The 14293-nt window shown below is 44.4% G+C and overlaps 1 protein-coding gene across 13 annotated transcripts in view; it reads left to right on the forward strand.

Annotated features, from left to right (window-relative positions):
* Positions 1-14293, forward strand: part of LOC138580086 (protein FAM118A-like) — a 1834209-nt gene that overhangs the window by 222689 nt on the left and 1597227 nt on the right. For all 13 annotated transcript variants that reach the window (XR_011304173.1, XR_011304175.1, XR_011304174.1 and 10 more), the window contains one exon: positions 4481-4518. Coding sequence is in view for 10 of the 13 variants with exons in the window: in XM_069650357.1 (XP_069506458.1) it covers positions 4490-4518 (29 nt within the window). In the remaining 3 variants the exon portion in view is untranslated. The remainder of the gene's footprint in view (positions 1-4480; positions 4519-14293) is intronic.

The following is a 14293-nucleotide window of genomic DNA, read 5'->3' on the forward strand; positions in this document are numbered from 1 at the left end:
AAACCCTGCGAAAAAACATCCCGCAATGAAATGACATGAGACCTAGGTCCATCCGGATCGGCGTTTTCTTGTATTCAGACTGATGGGAAAAGATTCCAGTCCACAACCTAACCTATCAGATTTTTACTTTACAAAATCTGCCACCACCAGAGTAACACGCTCTCTTTACCCCCTGATGCATGGGCGTAATTATAGGGGGGGACGGGGGTTTTGTCCCCCCCAACTTTTGTGTCATGCCTTATTGTCCTCCCCATCTTTTGGCAGTAGGGCCAGGGGGCTGCATTATCTCTGCTGGATGAGCTGACCCACACGCAAAAGCAGAAAATAAAGGTCAGCTCAGCTGAGTTTTATTTTCTGCTTCTGCGTGTGCATCGCCGCGGCGGGCCGGGCCAGTTTGTAGGCTTTCTTTCCGAATACTACACTACACGATATTTCATTGGCTGTTTGTCAGCCAGTGAAATTCGTTATAGCGGGTGTGTGTGGGGTGAATGATGACGCTGCTGCTGTGCGCATGCATGGGCGTGGGTGTCACTGTGGCAACCTTCTGGAGTGTTCTAGGCGAAGGCAAACTCTGAGGCACCTTGGTCCCTGAGAGGCACGTGCGCACTGCAGTTTCCCCCAAGGTGACAGTGGGTGTGTGCTTTTTGCCATGCCTAATCCTTGCAAGATGCGGCCTTGTTGTGGGCACCCGTCTTGAACGAAGATTCAATGATCGCAAAGCACAGCAGGTAAGAGTTTCATTCTCACCCTGCAGCGTGCTTTTCTCTGACCTGAGCCTGGCGGCAGTCCCATATTTCTAAGGTGCAACTGTGCCAGCCTCGAGGCAGTAAACGTCATACCTGTGTAGTGCGCCAGGGCTGGAGTAGTGGGGTGACCTGGGCTCCCCCAGGATGAGTAGAAAGTGTTTAACTGAATGAAGGGGGTGACAACCTCTGCAGCTTTTAAGCAGCAAAGGAGATCACAGGTGGGCATAATTAGCTAGGGAAGGGCGAGCATTGGCGACTGCCCCTCAGAACTAGAACACACCGAGCTATAAGAAGGGTTATTGTCGAACCGCTTGCATCGGGAGGGCCTTCCTCTGGAAGCTGCCGGCTGAAAAGGCGGTGTCCCTACTTGCCACCCGAGTGGGGCAGTCATTCCACCCACTTACCTTGGGGGACAGAGGACTATGGACTGGCTGAAGACCTGCCCGCCTTTCCCATGGACCGCATGAGGTGGTTGTGGCAGCCTGCGGCTCGAGATGAAGATGGTTGCAGTTACAGTCTGCAGTGCCTATTAGACTCAGGACCAGTGGGCCCAAGCCAGCGTCTAGAAGGGATACTAAAGTACCTGTGAACATTTACAGGGTATTTTACCCAATTGCAAATCCTAGGGTTTGACAAAAACGGCGCCCCAAATGAAAAGCTGACGAGAAACTGTGAAGGGCCAATACCCTGCACCTGCCCTGTGGTGGCCAGACCTCACTGGGCGATGAAATGGACTGGGTAAGGGGGCATTTTTCATAGCACGTGAGGTTCTGACCAGGTGGCATCCACGCGGTGGCTCGGCTTGTGGGGCGTTGGGTGAATACTGTCCTTTGACATGTCCCCTGCTGGTCAATCTCTCATTTTTAGATATTTTTCTGTGATTGACATTATGCCCCCTGGAAGCCCAAGTTACCTGGGACCTCATCTACTTGATTGCAACATGTGAATGATATTTTTTAATGGGATTTATTTTCTTATGTTCCTTGCATATCATATTTTTAGATGGTAATTAGCTACTTTTATAACTTGGCATTGCCAGTCATATCTTTTAGACTTTGAACTGGTTGCACTCTCGTGCCTTCTATGAGTAAGCCTTAAACTTGGCCAGCGCAACCGTGGGTAAATTGCTTTGGTTCACAAAGAACCCCCCTTCTGAAAAGCAGAGGTTTGTGCTGCCCCCAAAGCCAGAACATGAGCAGCTCAGGTCAGGGTGGGAGCTGCTGACCCATTCAGCACAGCTTTCACTCACCTGCCTGTCCATTGTGATCACGTGTAAGGTGATGATGTTGTGCATTCGTTCTTGGGGGCCAGGAGGGCAGTCTGGCTCTGAGGCTCATAAAGGCACAGTAGGATTCTCACTCAGGATCAGAGGAAGGACATGTTTCCACATCCTTCTCTATGTGACTCCCAACTGCCTCGCGAGCCTCACTGTAGAGTCCAGAGTAGTCTCCAGTGGGAGGGGCATCCACTAGGGTCCATGTGGGAGAGAACTCGCGGGCCGGGTGTGAGTGCAGCAGCTACTCAGGACACAGTCAGTGCCCCCTTGATCCCTAAGCTCGAAGGAGGTTTATTTAGGCTATTCATCTGCACAGAAATGAGGATTCGTAATGCTACCAGCATGCAGCATTTATGGTTTCCCACCCTTAGCATTAAATGCTCGTTTCTTCTAGCAACTGGAATTCCCCCTTACCACCACCCCTTCATTTGACGTTGGTCTTCCTCTCCTTTCCAATCTTTCTCCTGATACTCAAATCCCTCCCACAACTCCTCCCCTTTGCTATCAGAAGTGGTAGGTTCTGCAAATGGCGTGATGAAGATCACCAAGAAAAGAAAGTAAGAATTGGAAGCATGGGGGGGGGCTTTGATCAATTCCAGGGTGAACTCCTGCAGCCTTCTTCCAAAGCTAGCTTAAGAGAGCGTGGAAGTACGAAGAAAAAAGACTGCCCTCAAATCCCCAAATCTCTTTACACGAGTCCTCGGCAGGGGAAAGGACCCCATTTAAAGTTTCATATCTGACCTTTGGAGCTCACCTTAACTCAACACACACACGACACACACACACTCGCACACACACACACGCACCCCCCTGCCCCTCATTCTTTGTGCTGACAGCCTTTCAAGTGGGGCAATTTATTAATTTGGCTCACTTAACACACCATTGTTTTACACAGTATGTTGTGCTTAACATTTCATTGATTATGAAAGTAGCGTTCATTGTCTGTCACCGCACAGACAGTAGTCCATGGCAAATCAGTACAGTGATATGTTTGCAGTAATGATTTGTGTGCTGCACAAGTCACCAGCCCATTGGTTATTGGTGCCTATGTGGTGCTCCCTTATGTAACAGCACATATGCCTGTTTTTGTCAGATGTGCCCAATGTCCATACAAGAGCACACTGGAATGTTTTGTGTATATGATTCTGACGAGCATGCCATACTGTGCCCACACGTCAAGTCTTATTAAAGTTATAACCGAGGGCATCAGCAATGGACTCTTGTCGTGTAGTATTTTAGTCTTATCCCTCGGTGCCAATGTCTGCCCACTCCACCACACCCCCCTCTTTCAGTTGTCATGATGTCCCCCCCAACATTTTCAGCAAAGTTACTCCACTGCCCTGATGAGCCGCCATCACAACTAGTGGTAAAACACGTGTAGAGGACCGTACACCATCAGTTATCAGAGGACTAAAACTGCACAGTTACAACAAATGCAAGGAAGATTAAATACCATAATAGTTAAGCACAATAGGATTCTTTGAGCGCATTAAGAACTGAACTCTCTACAATTATTCAAGACGAATTAAGGATCTTCAATAAAGGAAACTTTATTGCAAACCTCATCACTTCAGTCTGAAGGACTTACATTATTGCCTTTTTTTTGCCTACCTACCGTATACACTTGTGGGTTTGCATATAAGCGGGCGCAGGGATTTGACTTCACCTCTTCACCTAAATTACTTTAACTATTGGACAGACACAATAGTAGGAGTCAGCCAGCGACAACGTACACATTAATTTTTGTTTTCTCGCCACAGGATTGCTAGATGCCTGCAACCACCCTTTAAAAAATGTCCTTTTATTACATACCTGGTCTGGAGTGGTTCCTGCTTCATGATTACTTACCAAGACCAGGGTGCATACTTCACGATCTCAATGTGGAGCCCTATGTAGCCGGGCTGTTTCCCTTTGAGGTGAAAGAGGCTGAACACGGGGCCCGTGGGCTGTTGTGCCTAGCCTGACTGCGAAATTCGACTCTGCCTTCTGTCATCTGTGACCTTTTCCAATGGCCAGATTCAGTATTTAAGATGTTTGGGTCACAAATCCGATTTACATTGATTTGATGTCACTATCTGTCATCTGTATATTGATGTTCACCCTCTCCTGGCCTAACTCGTGCATGAAGGTAAGCAAGACAAAGTAACTTACAGTGTCATGAGGTTTTCAAAGACATGAATTCATATATGTGTTGCTGGAGACGGGCCTATAGATTCACCTCACAGATGTACCTTTACTGTCAATCCTACATGTCATGCTACAGCAGGCAGGGAAGAAACAGGGTAGACATGCTCAAGGATCCATGTCTGCTGTGACTAAGCCTGTATGTATGTATTTAGGCATGTATGCTAATATGTTTGCACATAGTCAGGAAGTATGTCTGAGGTAGATATATGTTTGTATGTATACATCTCACAGATTGACAATGCCATGTGACACTTTCCTTTTCTTTCAACAGACCTGAGGGATGGACATACAGAACCGAGACGAACAGAGGTAAATATGGATTCTGCAATGAGAACAAATATGCTCAATAAACTTGCTTTGTATGAGTAAACTATCTTGTAAACAGAGCGTTATCACTTATGTACATGTACTGCTTACAAGTTCCTCTGTACTTTTTAATTGTATTTATTAGAAAATGTCTAATTGGTAGCAATGGAGGAAAACCCAGGTCACAATGCCAGTATTGCCATCTCAATAAAGATGCCATTTTATTAAACTCAAAAAGGTTTTATAAATGCCTTGCAATCCCTGCCCTAACGGGGATTTCCCTACCGATTAAAAATAAGCTAAAGGAAATACTAAAAAAACAATTCTGTCCCTCACACTTGTACATGCAACCAAATCAACAAGGTAATACATAGCATTTCCAACATAACTAAATAACAGTTATCTCCAAGACCTGGTAACAATTCCTCCTTGTAACCTGGGTGAGTTATCCTTCCCCAGATTCAGCCAGAATTTCAGTCAACGGTTCAAAGGAATAAGGAAATCCCATCTTGCAACAAAGTCCTAATAACGTTTCTCTTACTGCAGTAAGTTTCCCACTTGGACTTGACCAACAGTTCACAATGTTCAGAAAGTCTTTTATCTCTCGACTTGTAGCAGAGTTACACGTAGCAAATAAGTTAATTTCCACAGTCGATCAGTGTCAACAAAAATACTTCTGTCAGGATGATTCCGCAACAGTTCACAATGCACATGCATCAGCAATATTAATTTGTCAGGATATTTCCACAAAATTTCACCATGAGCTTTTGTGGCCTAGCCACTTCTTCTTCAGCACTTTTTACCACACCACAGTACTTCAATGACCTTCGCCTAGTCCGCTCGCCTGCCAGGCCTACACTACAAGGTCACTTGCCCTGGTGTACTTGCCTGCCAGGACAAATGAAACTACTAACACTACTACAAGTGCTTCTGTGGCACAGTTCTACTTCACACAACTTATAAAGTCTTTTGACTTTCCACAACATCAGTTTTAACTACTTCTAGGAAAACATGAGACACATTGGTGCCGTTTGCTCCACACTTGTGATTGCCACATGCAATGCAGGTTGTGCTCCTCTCCTACTGAACACCCTCTGTTAGAAGGGCAGCCTTCCTGCCACTCTTGTTTTCCCGCTCTCACACTAACCAAGTGCTGATGATAGTTTTCTCTTACTCTTGCTCTGCTTTGGCTTAGGTAATGCTTATTTAGGTCAGTTCCCCCTATTGCGTCTTTCTCCCTCTGAAAATAGGGTCTATAAACAACTTGCTTCTTAATTGCCCCCTTTTGGCTTAGGCAATGTTGTTTCTCTTTAACTGAATTTTTTATGGCCCTCTTTTGGCATGGGCAACAGTTGTTTATATTGGTTTCTAATATTATTGCTGTCTCGTGTTGTTGGTAATTGTTCTGACCTTCACAAACACAATGCCCCCTTGCTGGCCTGTTTGACAAGTTCTTTTGTTGACACTTTCTCCATTTCGTAACAGCTTGGTATTCAACATAATTATCTTTCTGTTTCACATCAGTTTGATATACATCATACTTTTGTTTCTGCCACTAATCAGAAGCTAAACTCTGCTCCTGGGTGTCTGGCATCACCTTGTAGGCAGGAGCTACCACAGGTGAACAACTAGAGATGCTCCTTTTCTCCTTTTCTCCATTTTGTATGAACCACTGTGGTTAGATGTATGTTAGCTGTGTCCTAATTCATCTTCATTAACATTCTCAAATACTCAAAGTTAATGTCACATTTACATATTTGGAAAGCTCCAGTTGGCCCTAGGAGCCAAAAGTAGCTCCTGGTAGCTGTTAATTTCAAGCTAACCAGGCTCTGCTATGCTAGAAGCAGGAGCTAAAAAGCTCCCAGCTCACCTTCATTTTTAACCCTGTACTAGTGAGCTCACTGCATTTGGCTTGCGTGTCCACTCACACCGCTGCCTTTGGGTTGTCTGCTGCTTTTGCTCCTGGTGGCACGGAAAACTGCTTTGCTTGTTTTTCCCCACCTCGCCCTGGTCAGAAAAGGAGCGATCTTTGCTCCAAAGACTCCCTGTTGCTCGTCTGCCACCAGAGCCTGCCTTATTTTAGGGAAGGCTTCTCAACTTCATGCTTCCTGCTGTGCGACCTCTGCAACCACGATCCTCAGGGGAAAGCTTTTACAAATACTGCTTCCAGCTGCGCAACCTCTGCAACCACGATGTTCATAGGGAACGCTTTCACAAATTTCACGCTGTGCGACCTCTGCAAACAAGGTCTCTCAAGTCATGGGCAAAGTGCAGTTCAAGTCACTAGTGCAGTTCAGCAGTACAGTGAGCTGTGTGAGCTCTTTGTGACATCTGGTGAATTTCGGCACTTGCACTACAAATGGAGTACTCTCAGCATTCGATTCATCCAGCCTGGGAGCTTTCGTGCTCAGCAGGATAGGTGCTCTGCTGTACTTGACTGGAGTTTTACTGGTGCTGATAAGCCCCAATCAGTGCGAAGCACACTTGAAGTCGTGGGTGAAGTCACTAGTGCAGTTTCACAGTTCTGCAGAGTTTGGCGTATTCTGGGTCTGGGTGCTGCTTTCGCTCGACCACACTTTCTTGTTTGTTCATTCATCAGCGGTCTTTAGTGGTGAGAAGGGTAAATTACTGTAACTTCTAAATGATGGGAGATTTGACTGAAAATACTCCAAATATGATCATAGGAATGGGTCAAAAGAAGATGCTGTAGTAACGGCTACATAGTTGAACACTTTGGTGGCAACGTTGCTTGCTGCTGAATTAACAAAGGTGTGCCTGTTACGCTCAGGCAGTGAATCAGATATTTATTTTATTTTATTTATTTATATTTAGTACTAAAATGAACTTTTACAAATCAATTCATAAATACACAATTCTTCCAATCAACTGATTGTACAATTCAGCATATCAAGTTACTAATCATACAAAAGTTGTTACCTTTAAACATGCATAAACATAAAACATATACATTAAGATTACATTTTGTGCAGGTTCACAGCATTGGTACAATAATAATACCAAAACACAATTTTCCAATACAATTAGTAATAGGATGTCACTCAGCTGTGCAAACTGTCGCATTATAAAAGTGCAAGTCCTAACATCAATAACAGATAAAAAGGGCAGCTAAAATAGTTGGCATAACCCTATATTTCATTCAATTCCCATTTCAAAGTTTACTTTTGATATAGCACCAAACTTTATAAAGTGCAATGTGTAACCTTTCGCATTCAGCATTCAGACAATAAGACCAGAACAGTCATGAACCGCCGAATTCGGCCATTCTGGACTTCATGGTCCATGATGCACCGCGGTATGAACTCTGTGATCCTTCCAATATGGCCGACGATTCTGAAACGCTGCACTCCAGCCCTTGTACGTTACGCTTGAATTACTAGAAAACAGCCACGCCCCCACCGCTCTGCGCGTCTCAACGCTACTGCTTGGAGTAGTTAGATGTGTGTTGTCGGAGTTCCCTTCCGTGCTCTTTCCAATTCCCTTTTTCCTTTCGTCTTAATTTCCTGGAGCCCTGTTCGTTTCCCTCCTTACCTCTTATCCGTGCCTTATTGCTGGATTAATCATGTGCTCGGTCCTACGGCGCTTCAGATCGCACCAAGCCTGCAACTCTACCTCCCTCCTGGCTCCACGTCCTGGATACTGAACGTTACCTGGCGAAGGACAGCAGGAGAACTCACGCTGGAATCCGAAGACCCGCGCCCAGGCCTATACAAGTCTCGGACAGTGCAAAAGAAGGAAGCCACTTCCAAGAAGGTCACAAGTAAAGAGAAACAGGTGAGAAGGGGAGAAACTTGTGACAGATTGAGACGCCTCAAACCTGATACAGAAGCAGATATGGAATCCGCAGTTCAAGACCTCATGAGAGGTATGCAAGAATTAATCAGTGAAGTCCAAAACCTCAAGGCTGAGAATGCGGCATTAAAGCAGTTAGTCTTATCCCGTGACTCTGCAGCCAAAGAAAGTGTCCTGGTAGGGGGAGTAGTGGACATATATGACGGATCATCAAAAACCCTACGTGCCTTCCTTGATTCTTGTTTAGTACATTTCACCTTCAAACCGTACTATTTTTCCACCCCACGAGCAAAGGTCGGATTCATGATATCTCATCTCACGGGCAATGCCTTAGCCTGGGCAACTCCCTTAGTCAATACGGGAGATCCTCTCTTGGATTATTACGATGGGTTTGTGGAAGCTCTTAAGACAATGTTTGATCATCCAGAACTTGTTTATAGTGCACAAGAAAGACTGCTTGATTTCCAACAAGGGACTCAGGATATGCTCACCTATGTGACTGTCAGGTTTCTTTTCCTTTATCGCTTTATTACTATTATTATCCCTTTTAGATTGGCTTTATGTGGGTGGGAAGTTTTCTATTGTAGTTGGTTTGGCCTTAACTTCTTAATACAGAATCCTGATTCTGACCCAAGGCAAGATGGAGTTTCTCATGACTGCTCTGATTGGCTAGAGAACCCTGCAGAACAACAATGAACATTCTAAACTGTCACTCTTTGCCTTTCATCATCTAACACCCAGCTGAGAGGACGTGTGTAGTGGCTGCTCCTGCTTTAGTCTTGGGCCTGGTGGATTTTATCCTTCAGGCGCTAGCAGTTGAGCGGCTACTCTCTAGAGGGTGTCAGGAGAAGATCTTTGTTTACCAGGAAAGTGATCTGAAGACAGGAAACCCTGAAGATATTTAGAAATCATTTTGGAGATAAGTGACTATCTTTTGAGATTTTAATTCTACTGCTTTGCCTTCATCTTGAAGTCGTTTGAGAGAGAATTTGTAAAATGTTTTCTTGGAGCCTTTAACTTTGAATTGTTTAAGTGCGTGAACTTTGGTGTTAGTTTGAAAGTAAGCGCGAGGTTTAACGTGTGTTATGCACGTGAGCTTTCCATCGCGAGAATTCCTCGGCGCGAGAACTTGTCTGCGCGATAACTCTACTGCTCGTGTGTAACCAGCGCGTGTGTTTCTTAGCATGAGAATTCGTCTGCGCGTGAACATAAAAAGCATGAGTGTGTTATGCGCGTGAGATGCCTATCGCGAGAATTTCTTGGCGCAAGAACTTGTCCGCGCGAGAACTCTACTGCGCGTGTGTTTACCAGCGCATGTGTTTCCTAGCGTGAGAATCCTTCTGCGCGTGAACTCTGCTGTGCGTGCGTTTTCAAGCGCGTGTGTTTCTGCGCGTGCACTCTGCTGTGCGTGTGTTTTCAAGCGCGTGTGTTTTAGCGCATGAACTCTGCAGTGCGTGGACTCTTCAGTGCGTGGGATTTTAGCGCGTTTGTTCTTCAGCGCGTGTGCATCTTTGCGCGCGTTTCTTCAAGAATCTACGTACTCAATTGTATTGTAAATAGTTTGGAACTTAAGAAAAGAATAAAACAAAGACATTTACTAAAGACAATCTTACTGGAACAATATGTCAACTTTAAAAAAGGCAAGAGCAAGACTTCTCAGGTTTGCCATAAATAAGAAGTTGCTGTAAAGTTCAAGAGACTCAAGTAAGAAAGATTTTCAGCTACTTCTGCAAACTTCTCTAAGAAGTTTTAGGAGAAGAACCAGGTATGATTCTTGACTTATTAGTTATGGATTTAAAGTCAATTCTAATCATTGAAGTTAAGTAAGTAATGAGAGGATTTGCATCTGTTTTCTTGTATTCTCTGCAGGTTCAGTTTCAGTTAGTCTTGACGCAGTCAGCCTGGTGTTTTTATGTTATCCACTTCCCCCTTTCCCTTAGGGATGTAGTTAACAGAGCTGAGTTGTATTTCTGGTTCTGAGAATTACACTTCAGGGGGATTGTCGGAGGTTCAGCAGCTTCCGCGGACACAGGACCTCTCAGCCTGACAGAATGAAAGGCCAATAACTTAGTCCGCCTGAGCTGTCATGAACCCCGACGAATCCATGGAGGCGTTGGGATCTTTGATCAGGGAGTTACGGGAAGAGTTGAAAATATCCCGTGATGAGAATGCTTTACTTAGTCAAAAGGTGGATGACTTAAGTGTTAAAGTAATACAAATTCAACAGATGGGAGAAAGGAGAGAGGATGAGGTGTCTGGGGGTGCTGGTTCTCCGCCTGAGTTAGAAAGGGAAGGAGGTGACCGGTTACCACAAATACAACGGACCCCTCCAGTTACAGAAGGGGTTAGAAGCTTAATTATTCCAGTTCCTTTGGCGCCACCAGAACGTTATCAAGGGGATTCCAAGAGGTTTAGGGTGTTTTTGATGCAATGTGAGTTACATTTTATGAGGAGAGCTTTCCCACGAATGCATCCAAGATAACTTTCATGTTGTCTTATCTTTCTGGGGAGGCATCTGCTTGGGCTGGGTTGTTGGTGAATCAAAAGAGTGCGGTTCTAGGAAATTACACCAATTCTTTAGAGATTTTCAGAAAAATGTTTGATAGAAGGCAGCTATCTCTGGAAGTGGATGGTGAACTTTTAGAATTAAAACAAGGTAATAGAGATTTGGTTGCTTATATAACACAATTTAAGTCCCTTGTGTTAGAAAGCAGATGGCCCAAGGATAAACAGGCCTCATTGTTTTATCGGGGCCTTAGAGATGAGTTAAAGGATGTCTTGTCAGGAGTGGTTGAGCGCCCCTCTACTTGTGAAGCTCTGATTGATTTGGTTATCCAATTAGACTTTCGTTTGAGTGAAAGGAAGGCAGAGAGGCGACATAGTCAGAGTGATTTTAAGTCTCTAGTTAAAGTGGACAGATCTAAAGTGGAGGTTAGAACAAAGATGAAAAATCCACCTTCCAGGGTCAGAGGTCCTTTACCTATAGAAGAAAGGGCTAGGAGGAGAGATAACCATCTGTGTTTATATTGTGGAAGAGGTGGACACTTTTTAGGGAATTTTCCTTACACTCCAAGAAAGACTACTACTTCAACAGCCAAGGTACAACAGATCGCCAACACTTTGCAGACAGCTGTTCCTCATATCACGATAAATGTATCCTTGTTCCTTGAGATGGAGTGTAAGGGAAATGGTCCCGTTATGGTTGACTCAGGTGCCACTGGGAATTTCATAGATTGGGGTCTGGCAAAATCTTTGGGAATTCCCATTCTTCAGAAAGAGGTTGTAGAGCAAGTTAGGGCTGTAGACGGAACATCTCTATCTTCAGGCCCAATTACCCACAAGACTGGTTCCTTGATTTTGGAGTTAACAGGAGGTCACATGGAGAGGATTTTGTTTGAGTTAATTGATGCTCCTTTGTTAAAGATTATTTTGGGAATGCCTTGGCTTACTCTTCATAATCCTTTGATAGATTGGAGTGCCAGGACAGTTTAACATGCAGTCAGATTTCTGCCAAGAGAATTGCTTTTCAGGATGTCTCTTTGAGGAAGATGTCAAACAGAGTAATTCTGTGTCTAGTTTTCTGGCTGAGTTTGGAATTGGATGTCATGATGTGGGAGCGGTAGTGGGTCAACTTCCCCAGTGTTACCAAGATTTCTGGGATGTATTTGATGAGAAGGTGGCGGGAGAATTACCACCTCATAGGCCCTTTGATTGTAAAATAGAGCTAGATCCAGGAGCAATTTTGCCTAGTAGCAGAGTATATGCTCTTACTGAGAAAGAGAATGATTATTTAAAAGAATATTTAACAGAAAACTTGGCCAAAGGTTTTATTCGCCACTCTAAGTCTCCGGCGGCCTCTCCTTTATTTTTTGTACCAAAACCGGATGGAACACTCCGAATTTGTATAGATTATCGAGCAGTCAACAGAGTCACTGTTAAGAACCGGTATCCTCTTCCTCTCATCTCAGAAATGCTTAATCAAATACAAGGGGCCACTATTTTTTCTAAATTAGATTTGAGAGGAGCTTACCATCTTGTGCGTGTGCAGGAAGGGGACGAATGGAAGACAGCTTTTAAGACCAGGTTTGGGCTGTATGAATACCAAGTTATGCCATTTGGTTTGTGCAATGCTCCAGCGGCTTTCCAATTTTTTATTGACGAGGTTTTTAGGGAATTCCTGGATATTTTTGTTGTCGTGTACATCGATGATATTTTGATTTTCTCTTCTGACTTGGATCAACATCAGAAACACGTTTGCTTAGTTTTACAAAAGTTGCAAGAAAATCATTTGTTCGCCAAACTGGAGAAAAGTCAATTCCATACAGATTCAGTGGAGTTTTTAGGTTTTATAGTTTCACCAAAGGGTTTAGAAATTAATCCTAAAAAAGTTCAAGCAGTTCTAGAATGGCCTACTCCAACTAAGGTTAAGGAAATACAAAGTTTTTTAGGGTTTGCAAATTTTTATAGGAGATTTATCGAAGGATTTTCTCGGCTAGTTGCTCCTATAACGAGACTGTTGAAAAAAGGAGTGAAATTTAACTGTGACCTTGAAGCAGAAAAAGCTTTTCAAGAGTTAAAGGAAAGGTTTACTTCTAGTCCGATTCTAATACATCTAGATCTTTCTAAACCTTTTTTTGTGGAGGTGGACGCTTCAAATTTAGCATTGGGGCGGTACTTTCACAAAGACATGAAGCTACTGGTCAGTTACATCCAGTTGCATTCTTTTCAAGAAAGTTTTCTGCAGCGGAAGTGAACTATACAATTTCAGATCGTGAAATGCTAGCAATCAAGTCTGCTTTTGAAGAATGGAGACATTTTCTTAAGGGAGCAAGACACACGGTAACGGTTCTTACTGATGAAGGCGAGCGTCCCCAGATAGCACGATCCTCCCCACAATGAGAGACAATAATGGTCTCTCCCAAGATGACAAAGTGTGGGTGAGCTTAATGGGAGTTTATATAAGTCGAAATAGGGCATGCAAAGGACTCTGCAAACTCCGAGAGCGCTCTGTCTGACAATAGCAAAGATAGGCGTATATATTTACAAAATGCGTCATAAGAACCTACACACTATAGGGGGCACAAGTTCGTGGGGATTGGGTGGCGACGACTAACTATAGGTGCAGCTGTGATGTGGTTTGCCGTGGTTGGTGGACGTCACTGGTTACCCACGTGGGCCGGGCATGGCAGGTCAGCTGGGCTCATCCGGGCGGGGTTGTTGTGCCAGCCGTGACCAGTGTCAGTAATGAACGTCTTTCTTGGCTTGGCACCGCATTCATTCAATATTGCAATATTATCTTCCCCCGGTAAATCTTCCAATAGGTTATTCTACAGGTTAATGCACCACAGGAGGAATGCACCTAGAGTGGGGTCTTTTGGTGATACATCAATACATGGTTACCATCGTCCTGTTGACCGGGTATCATAGGTCGCAAGGTTGGGTCTCAGGGCAAGGGGCGAGCTGTCCAAGTTATCATGTCTCGTTAGAAGTCATTATGAATGTGTTCCTACAGTGTTGCTATAATATTGGGTGTCCTAATTTTACAGGGGCCATTAACCTGGGGTGAGCTGGTGGGTCGTGGAGCCTAAGAAAGGGCGCCTTCGTGCCTGCGTTTATGGCCGGGGTTTACTGCTGGGTTGTAAATAATTCAGGTGGCTGGCCGCCGCCCTGGGAGCTGCGGGGGAACGTGAATGTTTGAAGCGGCTCCAGCTGAATTGGGGGAGGTGAAGCAGAGCAGCACAGGCCTCTGCTTTCCGTCTGGCAGGCTTCAATGGGGAGGAAGGGGGAATGGCCTTGGATATGCCCCCAATGGTATTTACCTCGTGCGATGCAGATTATGTGGAAGAGGCATAAACATTCATATAATGTACAATACTCATTGAGTCTTTTCAAAGCTTATGTTTTCTACATTGTTAGTGCCTTTACATGGCCATTTCAAATGCGTTACCTATAACCATTTTGCAATTGA

Source organism: Ambystoma mexicanum, chromosome 3p (assembly GCF_040938575.1).
Source record: "Ambystoma mexicanum isolate Mex_15411 chromosome 3p, UKY_AmexF1_1, whole genome shotgun sequence".
NCBI lineage: Eukaryota > Metazoa > Chordata > Amphibia > Caudata > Ambystomatidae > Ambystoma > Ambystoma mexicanum.